General features: G+C 45.4%; 1 protein-coding gene across 5 annotated transcripts in view; it reads left to right on the top strand.

Annotated features, from left to right (window-relative positions):
* The window catches only part of NDST4 (N-deacetylase and N-sulfotransferase 4), a 281,746-nt gene that overhangs the window by 192,911 nt on the left and 64,910 nt on the right, over positions 1-23,925 (top strand). For 4 of the 5 annotated variants that reach the window (XM_074338571.1, XM_074338574.1, XM_074338572.1 and 1 more), the window contains 2 exons: positions 12,664-12,849; positions 15,011-15,139. The exons of the other annotated variant lie outside the window; for it this stretch is intronic. In XM_074338571.1, coding sequence (XP_074194672.1) covers positions 12,664-12,849; positions 15,011-15,139 — 315 coding nt within the window. The remainder of the gene's footprint in view (positions 1-12,663; positions 12,850-15,010; positions 15,140-23,925) is intronic. 5 annotated transcript variants of the gene reach the window in all.

Consider the following 23,925-nt stretch of genomic DNA (forward strand, 5'->3'; position numbering starts at 1 on the left):
AGATAAGGTTTGTACATGTCCATGTATGTTTAATGCTTAGCAATGTGCTTGGCACATAGTGTTCCAAAAAGCATTCGTCATCATTATCTCCATCACCATCACCACCATCACCATCTCCATCATCATCACCACCATCACCACCATCACCACCATCATCACCATCATCATCAGTATCACTACCATCACCGTCACCACCATCACCATTTCCATCACCATCACTACCATCACCATCATCATCATCACCATCACCATCATCATCACCATCATCATCAGTATCACTACCATCACTGTCACCACCATCACCATCTCCATCACCATCACCACCATCACCATCATCATCATCACCATCACCATCATCATCACCATCACCATCTCCATCACCATCACCACCACCATCACCATCTCCATCACCATCACCACCATCACCATCATCATCATCACCATCACCATCATCATCACCATCACCATCTCCATCACCATCACCACCACCATCACCATCTCCATCACCATCACTACCATCACCATCATCATCATCACCATCACCATCATCATCACCATCATCATCAGTATCACTACCATCACTGTCACCACCACCATCACCATCTCCATCACCATCACCACCATCACCATCATCACCATCACCATCACCATCATCATCAGTATCACCACCATCACCGTCACCACCACCATCACCATCACCACTATCACCATCACCATCATCACCATCACCACTATCACCATATCATCACCACCATCACCATGGCTGCCATCATTTTCACCAGATTTCTTTAAGAAGTATATGGCAATTCCTTTTGAAATAAGAGTTTGATGATGATGATAAAGCCATCATATGACTTTTTCAAGGTTATGTGACATGCAAGTTGGGGCCAGATGCAAGACACTCTAATCTTCTTTGCAGTCTTCCATCTATCTGTAATTCAATACTGATGTGTTCACTAATAGTACATATAAGATTTGGTACAATCTGAGGTTTCAAGCATCCACTGGGGGTCTTGGCACATATCCCCTGTGGGAAAAGGGGGACCACTGTACCCATTTTCACATTCTTCCTTCTGAATGAATCCAAAGTTTGCTTGTGGAGCCAAAACATGTAAAGACTGGTTTATCAGCTTTGATTTCAGGTAGGGGACATTTAACATAGTTCTGGCCAATTGAATGGAAGGATGAGTTGTGGCGTGGGACTTTCAGGAAAGGGGGTCACACGCCACTGAGCCTACCCCCTGCCTTTGGCCCTCGTTCCTATCTCTTGCTAGTTTGTGGTTGTATTGGCTACAACTAAGGGATTCCTCTTAAAACTCTGAAGGAAAGGCCAAGGGAACCAGAGAACCCACTTGTGGCACTCAAACTTCTAAACCACCGCTTAACTGCGGATCTACCGTTACTCGAGAAAAGTAAGCTCTTCTTTCTGTAATCCACTATGTTTTCATTTTTGTTTTTCTGTACATAGTGTGAACCCATCCCTACTCAGTGTTTTCCCATTGCATTTTTTTTTTCTCTTAAGCTGTTTTGAGATTTGCCTACATTCAAATTTCCTCAGTGTCTAAAATGTGCAGACCCATCAAGGGAATATTTATATAGAATGCCCCGAATATAATAGCCCAACACTCTTTAACAGGTGTTCATAGTGAGATTTTTTTATTAAATTTATTGGGGTGACATTGGTTAATAAAATTGCATAGGTTTCAAGTGTATAATTCTGTAATACAGCATCTGTATATCACAGTGTGTGCTCACCACCCAGAGTCAGTCCTCCTTCCATCACCATATATTTGACCTCATTTACCCTCATCTACCATCTCCCTCCCCCCTCACCCTCTGGTAACCACTAAACTGTTGTCTGTGTCTATGAGTTTTTGTTTGTGTGTTTGTCTTGTTTCTCTGTTCTGTTGCCTTCAGTTTTATATCCCACGTATGAGTGAAGCCATATGGTTCTCGACTTTTTCTGTCTGAGTTGTTTTGCTTAGCATGATAATCACAAGGTCCATCCATGTTGTTGCAAATGGCAGTATTTCATCTTTTCTTACAGCCAAATAGTACTGCTTTGTGTATATATACACCACATCTTCTTTATCTAGTCATCTATCGAATGACACTTTGGTTGTTTCCGTGTTTTGGCCACCGTGAATAATGCTGCAGTGAACATCGGGATACATATATCTTTACAGATAAATGTTTTTGAATTTTTCCAGTAGATACCCAGAAGAGAAATTGCTGGGTCATATGGTAATTCTATTCTTAAGTTTTTGAGGAACCTCCACACTGCTTTCCATAGTGGCTGCACCAGTCTGCATTCCCACCAACAGGAGTGTACGAGGGTTCCTTTTTACCCACAGCCTCTCCTACACTTGTTTTTATTTGTTTTGTTGATAATAGCCATTCTAACAGGTGTGAGGTGATAATTCACTGTGGTTTTGATTTGCATTTCCCTGATAACAAGTGAATTGTAGTGAGATTTTATGCCTATTTATCAATCATTAGTTTGTGAATGGATTCTTGGAATGGTCAATAATAACATAACTAGCTTTCACTGACAGGTTTTAATTTTATTGCTTCAATGACCAAACTTGCTTTTAATTATTAAATGAGTGAAATAATCAAGAGCCAAGGGTATACTGAGCATACCCTATTCAAATTAGATAATTCATCAAACAGGTTAGTTACCATGTTTTCCTTTTTCTTTTCTTTTTTTCTCTTTTGCATTTTTCAGCTTGAAACATTCTCTCAGCTTGATAGTTTCTTTTATGTCTTGTCTGTCTGTCACGGGTGGACATTTTCACCATGCCGCGGCTGCCTCTTCAGTTGCCTATAGCCGTTTCTGCAGTAACTTGAGTAACATGGAAATGTGAGCAACTGTCTCCTAGCATGTCAACAGTGGAGCGAGGTAGCTGGTGAATAATGCAGGAGATTGGGCGGTGCTGGAAGTGAAGTCGTTTTGAGAAGAGATCTGTGTTGATGCTTTGATTTCCAAAAACGATGCAACTTCAACAAGATAAAACAGAAATATAATATTGTGGTGTGGTTATTGGAAACATGGCATCATGTCCCTAGAAAAGTATAGTACTTTAATCCCCTTACAGACAGTTACTTAAGGGAGCATAATTTGTATTTTTTAATATATACATTTATTAACGTAAAGTTACATTTTGATGAAATGTAACCTATTTCACATGGTAGTAGAGGTTCTAAAAAATTGAAAACAATCAGAGCTATGACTCAGTTTAACTTATAGAGAAGCACAGGGTGTCCCAAAAGAGCAGATGGTAAGAACACCTTGTATTTGGGGTGTGTGTGGGAGAAACTGGCAACCAGAGGGGTGGCTCGTGTCTGCACCAAATGTTTAAAGCATTTCCCATAAATGCATTAAGCTGACATTAAGCGGGGGTGGGGGAGAATGACTCCTAAGGGAAATCTCAGCTTGACTCAAAAATAATATTGCAAACATATTCGTTGCTCAGAGAAAGTAATAGTTTGTGCGAATCTGTGTCTGCAAGGTGATACGTTTAAATTAGTGGTTCCAAAGCATCGTCTGTATAATCGTGGAAGATCCAACAAGTTTGGAAATATGTTCATATTAGAAAATGAAGAACAGTCTAGCCAGTGACAAAAAGGACAAGTCACTGTCTTTAACTTGTATACTTCACACACACACGTGCACTTACACGTACACACACCCCTTGCTACTCCACCTTTATTCCATGAACATGGGCAATCAGGCAGAAGATTTAAAAAACAAACAATTTAATGTGTGCTGTGTATACATAACCCAGGTACTAAGAATGGAGATCTGACAAGATAAATTAGGTGCAACATGTGCTTGAGACAAAATGACACATGAACGTGTGAAATGGAGTGATGTGAATTAAGCACACTTGTTTCGAGCCCCTTTCTTTTCTTTATTTATTTTTAATTAAAGTTTATTGGGGTGACAATCGTTAGTAAAATTACATAGATTTCAGGTATACAATTCTGTATTACATCATCTATAAATCCCATTGTGTGTTCACCACCCAGAGTCAGTTCTCCTTCCATCAACATATATTTGATCCCCTTTACCCTCATCTACCACTCCCTCCCCCCTTAGCCTCTAGTAACCACTAAACTATTGTCTGTGTCTATGAGTTTTTGTTCCTTCATTTGTTTGTCTTGTTCTTCTGTTGTTTTCAGTTTTATATACCACATATCAGTGAAGTCACATGGTTCTCAACTTTCTCTGTCTGACTTATTTCGCTCAGCATTATACTCTCAAGATCCATCCATGTTGTCACAAATGTTCCTATATCATCTTTTCTTACCGCCGAATAGTATTCCATTGTGTATATATACCACATCTTCTTTATCTATTCATCTATGGAAAGATGTTTTGGTTGTTTCCATGTCTTGGCCACCGTAAATAAAGCTGCAATGAACATTGGAGCACACGTGTCTTTATGGATAAATGTTTTCAGATTTTTGGGGGTAAATACCCAGGAAAGGGATTGCTGGGTCATAGGATAATTCTGTTCTTAATTTTTGGGGGAACCTCCACACTGCCTTCCATAATGGCTGCACCAATCTGCATTCCTACCAACAATGTATGAGGGTGCATAAGACCTGAAACAATAAACTGCATAGAAGAAAACAGGTACTAAACTTATGGGCCTTGGGTTCAAAGAGCATTTTATGAATTTGACTCCAAAGGCAAGGGAAGTAAAAGCTAAAATAAATTAATGGAACTATATCAAACTTAAAAGCTTCCGCACAGCAAAAGAAACCATGAACAAAATAAAAAGGCAACCAACCGAATGGGAGAAGATTTTTGCAAACAGTGCCTCTGATAAGGGGCTAATATCCAGAATATACAAGGAACTCATGCAACTCAACAACAAAAAAACAAACAACCTAATTGAAAAATGGGCAGAGGACCTGAGGAGACATTTCTCCAAAGAGGACATACAAATGGCAAACAGACATATGAAAAAATGCTCAACATCACTAATCATCACGGAAATGCAAATAAAAACCACAATGCGATATCACCCTTCCTTTTCTTGTCTCCGCTGATAGTGAGCCAGGGATGATGTCCTCACAGGATGCACAGCACCGCTCCGTCTGACTGACACACTAAGGAATCACGAATGTTAGTGTTTCTTCCAGGTCCCGGGCATTGCTAGAAGCTCTAAATACTTACTATTTGGTGCCGTTCCTCTCGCTACTGAACTAAACTAGAACTCGACCTTCGCAGGCAGCAGCGGCCGCAGTGGAGCGGAGCTGCTGACATGCGGTCTTGGCATTGCCCCCACGCCTCCTGAGGCCACACCTGTGCCCCCTCACGTCCCCGGGTCCCCGCATTCCTCCTCACTCAGCTCATTTCCAGAAGCGGTCGTCCCAAACGAGCCCCTGCGTATGCCCTGACCTCCTCCATGCTTCTGCTTCATCGCACTCCCCTGCAAAGCCTCAGCCCATTTGATCCAGACGTCTGCCCAGTCCGTGCCTGTGCCCTGACACTGGACGTGGCTGGACCTGCACCCAGCTGTCCCCACGTTAAAGCCACGGCCACAGACCTCCCTCCCCTGGACCCTCAGTGCTGCCCGGAAGTTACACTGCTCACTGTCCTGCTGTCCCCAGCCAGTTCAGTACCTTCTCTCTCCAGAAACTTACCATCCTTACTCTCCACCGACAACCTTCATATCTTACTGAAAATAAGAGCCAGTCAATTAGAAGAGAACTCCCGCGTGCTCCCATTACCACAGCCTCAACTTCACCCTGATGCCAAAATGCAATATAGGTTTGATTTTCATTAGAAACACGGGAAGGTGTATACAGAAAAACACAGTTAGAATTATCTTTATAGGCAGTTACTCAAAATGTCATCATTACTTAATAATATCTTTCTGAATATATAGGTACCAGTTAGTAACATAGACTGTGTTCGCAGTGACAAAAACCTACCTGTGGCCGGACATCCCAAGGGCACACAAGGCCGGTTTCTCCACCCTTGTAGTCAGTGCCACCCTTACCAGCTGGTCAAGAATGTCTCCCAGAAGCCGCTGCCCCGAGTCCCCCGCGTCTCCGCAGATGCTCTGCTCTTTCCCCGTCTTTGGACAGACATGCTTACGCTCCGTCGCTGTCCAGCCTCAGCACCGTTCCTAGACTCTCCTTCTAGCAAAACTCCCTGCAGTAGGTGTCACCCTCACTGTCTCATGCCAGGTCCTCCTTTCTCCCTCAAACCCACTCGGATGTGTTTGCCCTACACCACCCACCAGAACTTCTCTTGTCTGGGTCACCAGTGACACCCTGTGTTAAACCAGGTGGGTGGTTCCTGCTTCTCATTGGACGCCACTGGTTACCAGCATCTGACATGATGAGCTCAGATGCTCTGCCACCACTTCCCCGAGTTGTCCCCACTTCATCACGGGGTCCCAGCGTCCCTCCCATGTCATGTGCGGTACTCTTCTTCCTCAGCCTGTCACTGGCTTGCTTCCCTTCTCTCTGCCCCAAAGGTCCACCCTTTTCCCTCTCCTCTGTGTACATCCCCACCCCGTCGGTGATCATCATGAGTCTTAGGACTAAATAAAACCCATGTGTCCGTAACACACCAGTTGAGGTCTCCAGCTGAACTCTCGCCTCTGGATGCTAAACTTGTTTATTTCACTTCCACCTGACATCTCCAGTTTGAAGTCTAACCCCAAATGTGTGTCCTGTCTTTCTCCCCAAACCTGTGTGATTGGTCAACTCCCCAGTCTCATTTGGCAGGAAGTCTGTCCTAGTTCTTTGTTCTGTGTGCAACCTGCCATCACTGAAGGTGCTGTGTCTCCACCTTCACCCCCCATTTAGAGTAAGACCACTTCTCACCAGCGGCGCTGGCCCCACCCTGTCCAAGCTGTCGTTAGCTCTCATGAGACTGTGTCAGTAACCTGCCAACTGGCTCCTAGCTGCCTCCTACCTTCTTTCAGCCAGCTCTCCAGAGTTGCCAAAATTTTCTTCTATAATGCTAGCTCCGCATCTCAATCAGGGTAAATACCAGTGTCATTACAGGGACATATGGGGACCTAAACAGCCTGCACTGTGCCTCTCCTCAGGGATGCTGCTGGCTCAGCCTCTGTAGAAGCCTACTGGGTGTGAGTGGCGCCCCCTTCGGTTGTCATTAGGTAACTGGTGAGACCGTTTGCGGCATCCCTGCCTCCTGACATTGTCTATTGATGTTCCCACCCCTGTTGGCTGCTTTGTCCACAAGCAACTGATTTCTAATTCCTCAAACATGTCTGAGGTACTTTCAACTGAGGACAGTGTATGCACTGCCCTCTCCACCTGGAATGGTCTTCCCCGGTCTGTCCATGTGGCTTAATCCCTCACATCATCACACCTGGACTCAAAACACCCCCTTCTCCATGACCCCTCAGTGAATGACCTGTGTAACATTGCAACCCAGTCCCCTCCATTCTTCTCCCTGTCTCGCTCTGTTTTTCTCCATAGCTCCACAGCACCTTCTAATATATTCCACAGGTTACCTACTAATTTCATATCACCTTGGTCCCACTCCACTAACACATATACTCCCACCTCTCTGTTGTGTTCAGTGCTCTTTCCTCGGCACCTAGAATGGCCCCTGGCACATTTGGATTGTCAATAAAGTAAGAACTCTGGCCAAAAAAAAAAAAAAAATAGTGATACACGTGCCTACGCCACCACATCTTGTACAGTGGGAATGAGACTTACTTAGTTTTCTGTTAGTTCCCTTCAGGCAGAAAGTAGACGTTCGGCAGGTCAAGAATATTAAAGGAACATCTCAGCTGCTGGAATTTCATGCTCTAGAAGCAGTGCCATTGCTTTGCTATTTCTTTTTCAAAAGAAAATTCCATTTGTAACACAGGGCTCTCCGGGATTTGTCACCACTTACTGGGCTTCAGTCTGAGCAGTGCACGGACTGACCCAGCCAATTTCCAGGTCACATAGTCATTGCTTTTTTCACTTATGAGAACAGAAGACAATTTCAGTTCCCAAAACACAGTGAAAAATCGCTGATCCTAGGATCATTCTCAGAGTTCACAATACGATCCCGAGTCCTTATTAAAAGGAAAAATAGATAATGAGAGCAGTGCCGTCACTCGAGTCGCTCCCTGGGAGTTATGTATTTAGGACAAACCAAGACTTTCAGTTCAAATGCGTACTGTTTCCTGGGTTAGCTTTTGGCTACAAGGGCATTCATTTATGCAACGAGCATTTCAGTACTCCTCTTTTATATTCATGTATTATGCATCAACAGTGGATTTATTAATGACATTCTTATGCATTATTTCCTTTAGAAAATACATATTATACCCCAGCAATGCCCCAGGCACACTGCTAAGCACTGGAAAGAGAGAGAAAACATCCCACATGTGTGACGGGCTGCTTCCACAGCCGTGTCTCCTGAGTGCAGACACAGGCTCCTAACAACGGGCAATGCCTCTTGTCTGCACTTCCCCCTCTCCTCTCAAGACGTCCATCGCCCTTCAGGTTTCTGTGCAGCTGCTTGCAGGAGACCCAGGGAATGTCCCCTGGCCATAAGCCCAGGCCTCCCAGCTCCCATCTTTGCCTTGTTTCTCTGGCTGCCTGTGGCGTGCCAGGACTTCTAAAAAGGACTACACCATGCAGCATCAGAGCGCTGCTCACGCTCACCTGTGGTGCTTTTCACCTGTGCAGGTGACGCCTGCAGATCACTGACGATTTGTTAGGACGTGGTTATCCTCATGAAGGGCTGTTGCGATGCATGTTGGTCCAGAGGTGCTTGTGCCACCAACCGTGATCCATTGGAGCAAAGTTATTTTAATGCAGTTCACCCCCTTCCTTCTTTATGTCACCTGTTTTATGTGGTTTCACCACAGTGTTACCTGTGCCAGATACCTGCAGCATTTATTATTTAAATAAACGAGTCTCCTATTTATTTCCTCTGTACACTAGGCGTTGGGTGACCAGCACATACGATCTAACAGTCATTTGGGTAACATGCCTGTGTGCAGCTAGATGGGTGGGTGTTTCCATCTGTCAATGAGTTTTCTTGTTCACATGCTGGGCAGTGCTTCAGCAAAGTCTTCCTCTGTTCTCCTGGAATTCAAACCACTGACATCTCACCTGGACCCATTGAGCCCTTTAAATTTATCAGAAAGGGGCCAAGACCACCTGCACCAGCCAGGTTTCCATGCTAGGAACCAAAGCCACTTGGAATTGCTTTCAACAGAGAGAGTATGTCCTCAGTGGTGTAAGTGCTTCCAAAATCCTTGGAAGGGCTGATGGAGCAGGTTCCAGGCTGTACTCCTCTGGGGACGCAGAGCCAGATGGAACGGGTCCCCTGGGGAGCGACCACTCCTGCAGCTGCCACCTGAACCCTGGCAAAAGCAGTAAGTTCCCACTGCTGCCACTGCTGGGCCACCGGGCACTGAGTGCTGCTTCTGACAGGTGCCTGATGTCAAGGTCATACGTGTCGGCAACAGGAGCCAGGAGCTGCTGAGACCAGCGTCTGCCCAGCAACCACTTTCTGAGATCTGTCTGAAGCCTTCTCATTGGCCGAACCTTGTTTGCGTCAAAATGACAGCTGCAGAGGAGTTTGGGAAATGGAGAATTTTGCTTTATAACCTCTCCAAGTAAAACTAGAGAGTACATGAGGACTGGTTCAGAAATGTGCATTACAATCGATTCCCTTTTGTCATGAACTCAGGTCCCACTGGTAGCAAGTTGTTGGAAAAGCAAAGCCACCATCTGTGATTCTGAAGGAGAACTTTGGGTAGAATTCCAGCTCAACACCTGTGAGCACGAGCAAGTCATGTCCCCTCCCTGAGCCTCAGTTTCCACATGGGTAGTGACATCCAGGCCTCCCACGGTAATCAAGGTCTCCCCAAGAAGACCTTGTAAAAACCTATGAATGTAAAAACACATCTCGGAGACCAGGCACTAACTACGCAGTTACACAGACAGGATCAGTGGGAATGTGCAGAGAAAGATTAGATGCACCACGTCAGCTGCAGTTAGGGGTTTAGTGCTCAGTATATTCTATTCTACTTTTTGAGGAATGGTGACCCTACTTTTATGTAGTCTGTACATTACCACTTCGGCTCATTTTCCAATCAACAGAGAATTTAATGTGACTGGGAAAATTGGATCAAGTTAAACTCCCCTGTAAATATTTGTGGTGTTATATCATACTATATCATAGACTTTCCTAGATCCTGTGAGAAACACTGTTCTAATAAATAACAAAAAGCCATATCTGAATTAGTTCATCCTGTCATTGTTTATGTCTATCTGTATGATTTCAAATGCTTCCTATATTCGCATTAGAAAGCCTTTCAGAGCTTATCATTTCGTGATGCTGTGTGGGTAGGATGCCCAGTTCACTTTTCAGTGGGCCAGTCTGTGTGAAGTGGGTCTTAAGCTCTGCACAGTAAAAGATGAAGGTTTCTAGTACAGCAAGCCCCTGATGACAGGAAAGGAGTTACCGGGGAATTACTTTTCATTCTGTGTTATCGTTTCAATTGGAAAAGCATAAACCCATAATTATCTAGTGTGATTTACTGTTTTGATTGAGCTGCAGTTGTCAGTGTGATAAGATGACCTTATGAGCAGTATAACACTGAGTCCCAGAAATCAATAAATATAATAAAATCCTTTTACTGCCCTTTCCTTCGTACTCACCAAATCAATTGCTTTTTACCTTCTGGTTTTTCATGAAAGTTCTACAATTCACTTTATTACCTGTCAAACATGAAATGCCTTTTTTTTTTCCTGAAAAGACACAGTTGTCTGATATTTCAATTCTCTGCCTGATTTTCTTTTCATCCCCTTGTTTCTAGGACACTCACATGCGTATTGAGTGTCCTCGGCCCCAGAGGGGGACACAACATTGCACGGTGATGGGAAGTGAGGGCTGCAGTGGGTGAGTGGAGACCGTTAGGATCGGGCACCTTCTAATCCTGGGAGAAGACTCTTCCAAACCCCGCTGTGGGTCACTGAGAGCGCGAGGAGGGCTAACAAGCTGTTTCCCATCTGGCAGCGGTCACACGCCTCCGTCCACACCCCGGGGCTGGCACACTTTTGCCCCCAGGTGTCTCTCATGAGGAAGTTCATCTGTGTCTCCCTCGTGGCTCACATCTCAGGTCCCGATGACACTCGTCCTCAGAACACTCTGTGACAATTCACTGGGCCGCATGGAACTCACCTGAGAGCCCTGGCACTTTTCCAGTCCATGCCTGAGTGATGTGTCAGGGACAGCAGTGGCCGGCCCCTCTGGCAGCCTCCAAAGACTTTCCGACCTTGCCTTGTGCAGAAAGCACACACTCCTGGAAGAAGGAGGTTCCTTTGGCACGCGCCAGGAAATGAGCTTGCCCAGCACCTCGCAGAAGACTCCGGCCCATTCCACAGCATGGCCTTCGAAGCTCAGTCTCTACAGAGTCGCTCGTTGTCCTAAGTGTGAGAAGATCCAGAGTCTTGCTGAAGAGGGGAATTGTGCTACACGTGAGGGTCATCCCATGAAAGAAGGGCATTTAGGGCCCATCTTCTGCACCGAATGTGGCCATTACTCAGGCAGAGTGGCTCTGTGGTCTCGCATATCCCGCCAGAATGAGCTGTTCTGCGGTGCGTGCCGTGTAATAGATGACATCAACGGCAGCGGTCAGCAGTCCCTGCTCTGTGTGCTGATTCAGTCAGCTCCCATTGTCATTCATAACCACAATGGATGAGAGTCAGTCCTACAGCAAGTCTTTCTAAAGCTGATCAGCATTTAAAGGGAGAAATGCAAAGACGCAGAAATTAGAAAATGGCAGCTCTATAGCATGAACCTTGCAATATAACACTGTTCTTTGACACTTTTTTCATATTCTTGTTTTGAATTTATACCTGTTTCCTTTAAAATAGACTGTTTACCCAAAGCAAATATCTCATGTAAAGTGTATGCTTTGTAAAAATAAATGGAGCTGCTCAATGCTTGCTGTTCCCACACTTGCTGTGTAAAGCATCACTGGGCCTCGGGTGGCACTTGTCCCTGGCTGTCTGGCCACCTCGTCAACTCGGTGCTGTGCTCCTGTCACCGCACCACTGCAGTAGCTTCCTAGTACACAGCCCCCCGTCCCATGCATCCTAGCATGTCACTGGGTTACAGAGCACGTGTGCCCTTCCACGCTCAGAGAGCACCCTCGTCTACACTGTGCACAGAATTAATTGCAACCCCTCAGATGAACAATAAAAGCTCATCGCTTTACAGTTCATACTTGCCTTTCTGGTTGTCTTCAACATCATAGACACACATACACACACTCTCATGCACATATGCTCACACACGTGCGCTCACACATATACACACACACTCACTGCTCTTCCACCTCATATTTGGGCACTTGCTCAAGTAACACTTTTTCTTCCTAATCTGTCTGAGGAAGGGCCATGTCCCTTCCTATCTTCCCCCCAGTTTTCTGTATTCAGAATTCAGAATTAACCCCACCCACACACCACATGCCCAAAGCATTTACCATCAGAGCTGTGTGAGCTTATGAGCTGCTGGAAGACACACCTCTGTCAGTTTTTGTATTTCTCACACGAGACACAGAATTCAGTGAGTCCTAAGTAGAGGCTGTGACGACAACTGTAACTGAATCCCACTGACCCCGTCCCTGTGATGTGCTGCCTTCCTCGCAGGAGCACGGCATCCCCACCCACCTGGGCTACGCGGTGGCCCCGCACCACTCCGGCGTGTACCCGGTCCACGGCCAGCTGTACGAGGCCTGGAAGAAGGTGTGGGGCATCCAGGTCACCAGCACGGAGGAGTACCCCCACCTGAAACCCGCGAGGCACCGGAAGGGCTTCATTTACAACAGCGTCATGGTGAGCTCACACCGCTGTGTGGACGGGGCGTGACACACACGTCACTTCAGCTCCCTTCACACGAGCACCATCAGCTCCTAGCGCCTAGTGGTGACTGGCCACACGGTAACACTTTGTGTGGCTCCAGGCTTGCTTCTTAAGCTGGGGGGTGGGGGGGGGTTGTCAAATCCCAGACAAGTTGGAAATGTTGGGAATGAGTTTCGCGTATTGCCCCCTGCAGTTCCGGATCTAAGCCTGGTCTGGGGATCTTAGGCTTCTGGGGAGCGTTCCTGTGTCTGTCTGTCGGGTGGTTTTAGTGAGAGTTTTCTAGGCAAAGCGTGGGTTTGTAAATTAAGAAAACACCTCACAAATCTCTACACTATCAACAAAATCTATCAAATAGCATCTTGAGAACTAAATTCCTCCACTCACTTTATTTTGACTTCCAGATGCTCAAGAATACCTTAGGATTCTATTCTTTTTCATTTTTCTTTTCCTTGCCTTCTACAAAAAGGAGGCATATATTTTTCACACACACACACACACACAAACACATACATACACACACACTCGTATATATTAATTGAAAAAATAATAATCAGATGTAAGAACAATGTATCAGTTCCTTTATATGAGAGTAAAACCAAATGAATTTTAAATGAAAACTTAGAATTATTCCTTAAAGAGAAAAAAATAGTATTCTTTACTTTGAAATAAAATAACCCATCTTAAAATGTCCATCCCACTTCCACTACCTTAGATCATATTTTCATCATCAGTTGCCTAGATTGTAGCAAAGGTTTACAAACTGTTCTCCCACCTTAAATATTTACATTTTCCCAATCCATTATTAAGATTGATGTTAGAAATATCTACCTGTCAGTCTGCCTGTCTGTCCATTCACTGTCTAAAACCAAAGGGAAAACAATAGCACTCAATATTCATTAATCATAAAACTTTAATATTTTATTGTAAATTGGAAGACTTAAAGAAGCCTCAGCTATAAATGGAGCGGTTGGTAATGCAAATGGTGGTATTGATATTCATAGAAAGGCAGGTGGTAGGAAATGTATCACATAATTCCAAATCAGAGTAAAAGTACCCATTCCCATGGGTTGCATGGCCACTTGATGTATTATGAAATAAAAGCATTCCTTTTAACCGATATTATATGCATTCATTTACCTTGCATTTCATACAAGCTATTATGAAAATTAAGCAAAGAATAAATAAAATTATAGCCACCTGTGCAATTGGATGAATTTTTCCATTAGACGATAAGTAGTGTATTATTCAAAATAAGTTCTTGGAATAAAATTACTTATTTGTTTTCTCTGTTGAACATTCAGATTTACAACAGAATTAACCACAGAATATGCCAGAAGCAGTCATTAGATGATTTAACTACTACTGTGATTAAAATTTCAATTCAGAGTGTAATAAAAACAAAGCAAGGTGAAGGGGGTGGGGTGGAAACCGATTGAGTCTCAGAACCTGAGAACCAAGCCAGACTGAACTTCAGAGGCAAGGGGCGTGATGGCGTAAGGATGGGGTGTACCCTTGGAGACTCTCCATATTTGACTTAAATTAACCCTAAGAAGGCTTTTGTTTTGTGCCTGTCCTGTAGCATAACTCAGCTGGTGGGTGAGATTTATAGAGCTGAGTGAGATGCTTTAACCCATGTATAACAGGAAGGCCAACCCGTGGGTCCTGGAGCAAACTGAGCCTGACACACAGCTGGAGGCAAAATGACAGCTCCAAAGCTGTCCTCCCTCGGGCACATGGTGACAAGGCGGGGCTCCCTGGAAAGGACAGTAGAGCTGGGGAAATACAAGGCAGCAGCAGGAAAGAGGGAGACCAGACATGAGGTGGACGGACTCCATTAAAGGGGCCACAGGCTGAGTCCCCAGGAGCCGAGCAGGGCTGTGAAGACAGGACACGGGATGTCACTCATTTGTGGGGCCACCAGAATTCACAGCTGACTCAATGGCATGTAACAAACAACTATAGTTTCGATGTGGCAACTCCTGTAATATTTACATAATTGCACACTGTCGTCAACTCTTGATCACAGTAAGAGTTTGGCTTCAGCAACCAAGGAGACGTGACATGCAGACTGGAGGTCAGAGGGAGTGGGAGCAGGGTAAGGGAGTTATGTCAGCCGCCGCTCTCCGTCCCACAGGTCCTGCCGCGCCAGACCTGCGGGCTGTTCACCCACACCATTTTCTACAAGGAGTACCCCGGCGGACCCCAAGAGCTGGACAAGAGCATCAGAGGAGGCGAACTTTTCCTCACAGTCCTTCTAAACCCAGTATGTATTCTACTTATGCTTTTTACAGTAACATCAGAATTTTCAAACATGTGTTTCATTTTGTTTCTATTCTCAGCTCTTTCACAAGAATAGTCGGTAAATGCTAGCCCTCCGTGAGAGAAATTAGACTGTGTCTCCGAATTATTCAATTCCCTGATGATCTTAAGTCAAGGAGAACACAGATCTGTTAGAAAACCTGTGCTGAAAAAAACAACTAAATGTAACAGTGCGTCTCCATTGGCTTCTGCTCTTGAATCGTAGTAAGACGTTACTATGTAGTAAGACGTGCTGTTGTCCGGCCCGAAATTAACCTTCAGTGACATCGCTGGTATGTGCTTTGTCCTCAAGCTGAGTTTGCTGCTGGCCCCAGACTCAGCGGGCCCACTTGCTTCATTCATTCTCTAGACGTGATCTCTTTGCAAGACTGCATTCCACACATGTAGCTGAGTATCGTCAGCTTTGTAAACGAGCGGCATCCAAGGCCTATTCTAAAATCCTCCACTCATTTTATTTGGAATGAAAGATAGAGAATTGGCCCCCTTTTTTTTCATGAGTCGTTTCCTTTCAGCTTTGAATGCTTGCGGTTTTATTTCCTGTTCTAGTTGGGACAGTGTAGCCGTGCGAGGGGGGGGTGTCATCCCTGGACGGTGTTGGGGTCATTTCAGCCTTCTGACTTTTCTCCCATGACGACTCCACCCGTGATGTTGTAGAGAAGCACATCTTGTCTACACCCAGTGCCCACAAAAATAGAGAAGAGCGGGTCCTGTGCTCTGCCCCCTTGTTTACAGTGAGAAATGTTCATACTCAGAGAAAATCACTCGTGCTTTAACCAGAACTGCAGCTCAGTTGTCTGTGGGGAAGCTCCAGCTGTGTGTAAAACAAATTATGTACAGTATTTTAATTCCTGAAGAAATCAAAGAAAAACCTACATTGTGTAAAGATGACAACTTGGGACTTAGATCGGAGGGGTAGGGAGTGGGGTAAAGATGCCGTATCTAAGTTCGAGTAATCAAAAACCTTCCTCTCAACCTGCCCAGCTATTGCAAACAAAACAAAGCCTGCTGTGTTGTGGGGCCCAGGACGGGGGAGCTGGGATGCTCAGTGACCTTTAGCAAGAAACCATTTACCAGGACTTGCGTGCTCTCCTGTAAAAGAAGCTTGTGGAACTAGGCAGCTTTCCGCGTGCCTCCAAGTAGTCTCTGTGCTCGTGAATCTGACACGTTCCAATTTGTTGTATATAATTCAAGCTTATTGACAATTAGAAGACGTCAAGAACATTCTAAAAATAAATTTCGGAAATTGAAGTATGCGTGTGACTGTAAATGATAGCAAATGTGGGAAATGTCCTCTTCTCCCCTCCCCTCACTCACTGAGGATCTGATCTCCACGGAGGCCAGGGCCCATCCTCACACCATGTCCATTCTGGGGCCACACTCTGGGCCCTGGACCTGCCCTCGTCCCCCCTCAGGGACACTGAACGCTCCTCCCTGAACCCCTGTCCTTCAGGCCTCGTGGCCACGGCTGTTGGCTACTGGATGCCAGTGTGATCTGCTCTGACTGCTTGTCCCTGGGTTCAGTACCCCTCACAAAGCATCTTTCCGATGGGTCCTTTCTATAAGGTAGAAGACTATTTGGCATTTCTGTCTTCAGCGCTTATTGTGAACTAATAAAACCAAGTGCTGTTAACCTCACTGAAAAAGCTTGTCATGGCCACAGATTAATCTGAAATGCAGGTGGAACGGAGCAGTGGGGGGAGGGAGGTGTTCAGGAGGCTTCTTTTATCCAATCATGAACTGTACTTTATCACTGGAGATTGATGGTGAAGTCGGGCATTGGTGCTTGAGTCCAGGAGAGATGCCCCGACAGATACAGCAGTGCCAGAGCCTGTCACTAGTGTGGGTGACATGAGACACCCCAAGTCTGGTAATAAGTCTGGATCGGGCAGATGGCGGTCCACAAAGCAATGGGACAGGAGCCAGGATTGCTCAAAGCAGACATGTACCACCATCAGCCATGTAGGTGGGTGCCACGCAGCTCTCTGAGGAGGCAGTTGCAGGCAGCATCAGGGGGCCCAGGTCAAAACGGGCTTAGCCTAGAGCTGTGTAGGTGTATTGGTCAGGGTTCTCAGGAAACAGAAGCAGTAGGACGGGGAGAGGGAGGGATTTCTTAGAAGGAATTTGCTCGTGTGGTTATGGAGGTTGGCAAGCTGGAGCCTCAGGAAGACCAATAGTGTAATTCCAGTACAAGTCCGAGGCCCGAGACCCAGGAGAGCTGAAGGTATGATCCCAGTCCAAAGCTGGCAGGCTGGAGACCCAGGAAGAACCCCTGTTTCAGTTCAAGTTCAAAGGCAGGAAGAAACCAATACCCCAGCTCCAAAGCAACCAGGAGGGTCAGCATTGTGTTCTGTGAGGACCATCCATATGGGGCAGGGCGGCCTGCTTACTCAGTTGGCCAATTCAGTTGTTGGTGCTCAAACAGCCTCATGGACATGCTCAGAATAATGTTTGAGCAAATATCTGGGCACCCTGGGACCCAGTCAAGCAGACGCATGAAATTAACCCTCACACCTGAGGACGAACTTAATGTGGGAGACAGTGGAAGTGAATGCAATACAACGGGAACACAGAAAGAGGGAGGAAGTGGTGAACGAAGAAAAGATAGTGTGAACTTGAATATTTTGGTACATGTGTCCCGTTACGTACGGCAGTACCACAGGTGATGGGCTGTGAGCAGAACCCAGGGCCCCAATGTGGGGAAGAGGAGTGTCCAGGCTGCCTGATTAATTATTCTTCCTAGTTAGATGGTCTGGCAAGTCTGGCAAGGAATGAGCCTGCAGGACATGAGTGAGGAAAGGAGAAAACAGGAAAATCTACTGTGACCTCAGCTTTCTCCTCTGCTCTGGGCTTTTCTCCAACCCTCGCTTAAATCTTTGTCAGAGTAGTTTCTTCTCCTCACTCTGTCGATAAGCCATGCTGAAGGAAAAAGCTGTACATTCGTTGACAGGAAGGTTGTTAATGCTGTGACTTAATTAATATGCAAACTCTAAAGAATACTTTCTAACAGACCCAGTCCCCAAGGGGCAGGTCTGTGATCACATCATTTCAGGTACTAAGGCTGCTTGGGGTCGTACGTTTTCAGTGGGAAGCATTCAGCATCCATGCAGCCATGCAGAGAGGACGCCTTCCTCTATCTACTGTTCCAGCTCGGAAGGTGGAAAGCGATGTTTGTGTGGACTTGTGAGTAGGATACGTGATCCTTAGTGTTGGCGTAAACTCTGAAGGTAAAAGGCCAATCAAACTTCCTTTTTTTCATGAGTGATCTACATTTTCATATCATGGATACACTGCAGATGTCACATGTGCTGGCACTTTTGTGTGGAGATTTTCTCTGTGGGCTTCTAATGATCTGTAGGTTTCTGTCCTTGGTTCTGGGTTTTGTATGTTGGCAGAGGGATGAGTAAGGGTGCAGACAACCTGACACAGAGCTGCTGGTGACAGGAGGCATCCCACACGATCATGTTAATGCCCAGTTTCTCTTATCACCACATCTAGCAAGACGAAATTTAACAGGGAATAATGAAAACTCCACAGTTGTTTTCACAGAAAATAGTGGCGTAATTGCAGCATTAAACAAGGATACATATTATGCAAGAGTAGATTAGATCTGCCAGGAAATCGTATAGGCTGCATCATGGCGTACGTTCCTTCTCATTGAAGTTGTCCCAACAAATTCTGTGGGAACGTGGAATCGATTACTTTTAATATCTGACGCTGAGTCTGTGATTGTCTTCTGATCCACTTAGACCTGGGTGTACCTCTTTTACTGTGAAACAGAAAACTATGAAGTAGGTTTAATTTAAAATATTACAAGCCAACATTATAGGTGGTTCCACTCTGTGAATGTAAGGTCAGAGGAGAGGAGGAAAGGCTGGCCTGACAAGTATAAAAATGAAAGGACAAGATAAAATGGGAAGCGACTCAGGGGCAGATGTGTTGAGGGAAGCAGAGGAGAAAAAAGGGCCACCGTCAGTCTACTGAAAGAAATATTATTGGCTGATTTCGCAGCACCATTTTGAATTGTTGGTTTTCTGGATTCATTTGTATGTAAGTGTCCTCTGAGGCTGATAAAGGCTGAAAAGTGTCTGGGCGGGGGCGTCCTGGAGTGTCTCTCTGGAGCACTTTAAACAGAATCCATAAGCGCTCAGTTCCTCCTTAGCCCCGGGGGAGCCCATCTGTGTGAAGGGAGGGGACTGGATGGGTTAACCTTGAGCGCCAGTCTGCAGCCCCCACCGCCCCGCCCGCACCCAGGCATGTGCCCCCCCCAGAAAAGGCCATGTTTCCATCCTGGTCCAGCTGCCAGTGTCAGGACCCATATACATTGTTTTGTGTCGCCCCCTCTAGAATAGACCTGTATTCTTTGTGCTCAAAAGTCTCTGCGATGTTTTCTTTACACATTTTCAGTGTTGTTTTTTACTTTAATTTGACTCTAGCTGGTACCCTGTATTCATAGTTTTACACGTTTTAAGGTGACATTATTTTCTAATCTGCCATACAACAGAGAATGCAAATTGGAATATATTTTCACATCTTGACGCACATATGAACTGTTTCCGTCTGTATTTGATCTTTGATTTAGCAAACTGCAGGCAACGGCGTTTCTTGATTTCCTTGGATACCAAATTATTCTGCCCAAATGAATCACACAATTGAAAATGAAATGACAAGAGGGCCATTTGAATGGCATTTCAAAAGGGTAGCTAGGTGTGTGCCCACTTAACATTCAGGTGACTCCGTCTGCATTTTCATCGGTTCCATCATGACCTCATCACACACTGATATTTTCCTGTGCCGTCCCACACTGCCAGGTACTAGCGTGTATTTCCCTGGTGCCAAATCCTTCCTGTATTCTCAATATAATCTTTGTTCAGACAGGAAGAAATATAATTTAATCATGTATGAGGTGAAGCAGCTTATACCAGGTAAGCCACCATCATTCAAGTCCAGACTCTGCCCTGTAAAATCTGCAGCCGCTGACAGCAGTGAGGTATCTGGAGGCTTATCGGGTGGTGTCCCCAGTGGCTAACAGCTCAGAATGAATGAGCCCTACTGGATGGAAGATTTTCCCTAACTCATTTTAATTTTCTGCTACACAAAGAACAATATGAAAACAGAACTTTCTAAGTTGCCTTTTTTAAAGATGCTTAGATTATAGAATGCTTTAAAAGGGCCATCCCAGAGCCAGAAAATCTGCTACGAGTTCCACAGTTCAGAGCAGCACCTGTACCTGCCAACCCCATCCTGTGGGCCCACCGCAAATTCAGGTGAACAAGAAATATGTGCCTGGCAGAGCAGCGTACTGAAAGTTGACAGAAGGTTATAATGGAATGGTAAGGATGCATACGTCTCCGTGTGCTGGCAGCTCAACTGCATCCATCCAGGCTGCCTAATGAGCTTCCCTGCTCCGTGGATATCAATCTCTGAACTCCAGCTCATGGAGTCGAACGGCAGGTGTTAGACTTACAGATTAGTGCTGGCTCTGCAGACAGATTGGAGAAAAGGCAGTGTGGGGCATAGGGGAGCATCAGTGTCAAATAAGCTGGACCAAACTTTCTGTTCTTTCTAGTGATGAAATAATGCAGAGCCAGCCATGTCAGATAATTCCCAGAAATGTGTCTTACGTGCCACACAGCACAGTAAAATGCAAGGACCCCCTTCCCCTCAGTCTGTTTAGAGCACATTATAAAGAATCATTACTGACTGATCAAGGCACCCAGATATTCTCTGATGGTTTTCATTTTGATTTCCTATAAACGCTGTGCATCCTAGAAAATGGAAACAATCGGGTAATATTCCATGTGGAACAGAGCATTTATATATTCCACCAAAATGTACTTCTTTATAAATTAATATATTACTATTTCTAACTTAGGATCACAGGAGATTTGTAGATATGTCCCAGCAGCATTTATTTTTAAAAAATTAACTTCTAACTGGTCTCCTCGAGGGAAATCTGCCTCTTCCCTGATCAGGGACTGGCAAGCAGTTAGTTTTGCAGGCGCTGGGGTCTCAGCGCCTGGGAGAAAGCCCCCCCCCTTGCCCCCAGGAGCCCGGACCCCCACAGGGTGCAGGGGTTCTGGAAAGGTCTGTACACTCTCACTGAAAGGCCACAGTCACCTCTGTCTTCTTTCCTTTGTCTGCTTGTTTTAACTTGAAGATTTGCAGGCCCGACCATTAGGAAAGCCCCGAGTCACCAGTTGCAGGGTTGCAGTGAGTGGCAGGGACGGCAGGAGCTGGGAAATCCGGAGTCCCCTAAGATCCGTGGGTCCTCCGTGTGGGAAATCAGTCTCTCTGTTCACTCTGAAAGGCGGGCTCAGTTATCTCAGGGATCTAGAGGGTGTGGAGACACCGGGCTTTTTCCTAAATTTGGGGTGGTGTAGGTTTCCTTTAATTTTCCATGGTGGGATCACCTAGGAGTTAGAAGTCCGAATGCGCTGTGCCACCACCACACAACAGGATGCTTTGGTCTCCAAACCCAACTGTCTCCTGGGCAGACATGAGGAAGAAGCAGTTGCTGTGTGGACGCGACTTCCTACTGCACTGGCTGCTCCAGACCAGATGGGAGACGATGCACGTTCCTGTGTATTTCTACACCACGAACAAATCATACAATGCATTGTTTTTTCTATTTTCTTTCCCTAGAAAAATAAATGAAAGCAGCAATATTTTATCAGGAAAGTCTATTTCATCTAGTGTAACTAGATACTTTAGTTCTCCCAAAGCGTGCTGTGCAAGGTGATGGAAGAGCTCTTTAGCATGAATAAATTTCAGCAGCAGAAAATGTACCCGCCTATTTTTGTGGATGTTAGTCAACACATAAACCTTTTTTTCTCTCTATTTTGAGGCTTGTAATATATAAATGTCAGGTACATGATCCTCTTGATATGTAGGGATAGTTTGGAACCCAAATCAGTGAATGCACAGTAATAAGGAAAAAGCTCTGTGAATCAGTGTTTATGACTCAGAGTGCTGGTGGGTAGGAAAGCGGGGCTGAGGGTGGGAGGGGTGAGGGTCCACAAGATTAAAATGGAAAACGTGTGCTTTTTTTCATTTGTGTGTTTTTACCCCACCGTAGAGTTCAAAATTTTTGATTTTGTTATCTTTTCCACAGATTATATAGCATGTAAATATCTCAGTATATCTTATTTCTTTCCTCAATGCTCATGCTTCTTTTAATTTTAAGATCCAGAGAAGCAGAAAACCCATCTTGGCTCATTTTACTTTATTTCACTTTGTTTATTCCTACTTCATTTTCTCTTGGTCACTCCTCAGAGTCAGATATTTAAAAATAAAAATATGAACTCTGTTCTAAAACGTGTTGCTATATTTGTATTTCAGGAAGCTAGATTATTTTGTCTCAGTTTTTCCTTTAGTGGCTTATAGAGGTCTGACAATTAAGTTCGCGAACTTGTTGCCACACTGTTGCTCACCTTTTTTGGTATCAGAGGGATTGTTCATTATGAATTTGTACCAACTGGACAAACTGTTAACCAAGTTTACTGTCCAGAAGTGCTGAAAAGGCTGTGTGAAAAAGTTACACGACATGAACTTTTCACCAACAATTCATGGCTCTTGCATCACGACAATGCACCAGCTCACACGGCACTGTCTGTGAGGGAGTTTTTAGCCAGTAAACAAATAACTGTATTGGAACACCCTCCCTACTCACCTGATCTGGCCCCAGTGACTCCTTTCTTTACCCGAAGATAAAGGAAATATTGAAGGGAAGACATTTTGATGACATTCAGGACATCAAGGGTAATACGACGACAGGTCTGATGGCCATTCCAGAAAAAGAGTTCCAAAATTGCTTTGAAGGGTGGACTAGGCGCTGGCGTCGGTGCACAGCTGCCCAAGGGGAGTACTTCAGAGGTGACTCTGGTGATATTTAGCATTGAGGTATGTGGCACTTTTTCTAGGATGAGTTTGCGAACTTAATTGTCTGACTTTATATGCTGATATAAGGAGTATGTATGTAAATACCCAATTTGCTGGTATTCAGTGAGGATTTTTTTTTTGAAAAGTCTTATAATTCCCATCCATAGTCTTATCAGTAGATAAGGGTTCTGTCCAAAAGGGTTCTACCACTAAAGTTAGCTTGCGCTGATATTTATTTGTTGAATTTCTCTTTGAGCTTTATCTAGTGTGAAATGTAAAAAGTATTGATAAAATATTGGAGGTCCTGTGCTTAGTTCCTGAGGGCTGATGAGGTGCCATTTCCCCTGGTGTGCAAGCCCCCTGTGGTCTGCATGTGAACCGTCCTACTTCTTCACGTGCTTGGGTCCTTTTCAAGGAGAGGAGTTCACTCTCAGGCAGTCGTGCTCCGTGCATGACCTTTGTGTGCTCCTCAGTCCCAGGACGCACAGGAGGCTGTCAGAGCTGACCTTTGAACCGAGCTGAGCGACTGTGGGGCTCAGAGATGAGAGAGGCGGTGCCCGGTGGGGCAGGTGCGAGGTAGGGTCTTCCCGTCAGAGGCCAGAGAGACCGAAGCTGTGGAGCGGAGCCCATCATCATGGAGAGTCGGGAGCTGTGCGTGTGTGCGTTTCACCGAAGAGCAAGATGGAGATGAAGTGGTCAGTGCGGTGAGGTTGGCGCCATGAACGTCCTGACGGCAGGTGGGCAGGTGGGCAGGTGGGGTGCCCTTGCCCTGCTGTGGAGGCAGGACTCAGAGCCAGGGAGGGAGCAGAGCCCACGGCCCTGCCTGCCTTCGTGGCTCTCGCTGACCCTCGG

Source organism: Rhinolophus sinicus, linkage group LG07 (assembly GCF_036562045.2).
Source record: "Rhinolophus sinicus isolate RSC01 linkage group LG07, ASM3656204v1, whole genome shotgun sequence".
In the NCBI taxonomy this organism is placed as follows: domain Eukaryota; kingdom Metazoa; phylum Chordata; class Mammalia; order Chiroptera; family Rhinolophidae; genus Rhinolophus; species Rhinolophus sinicus.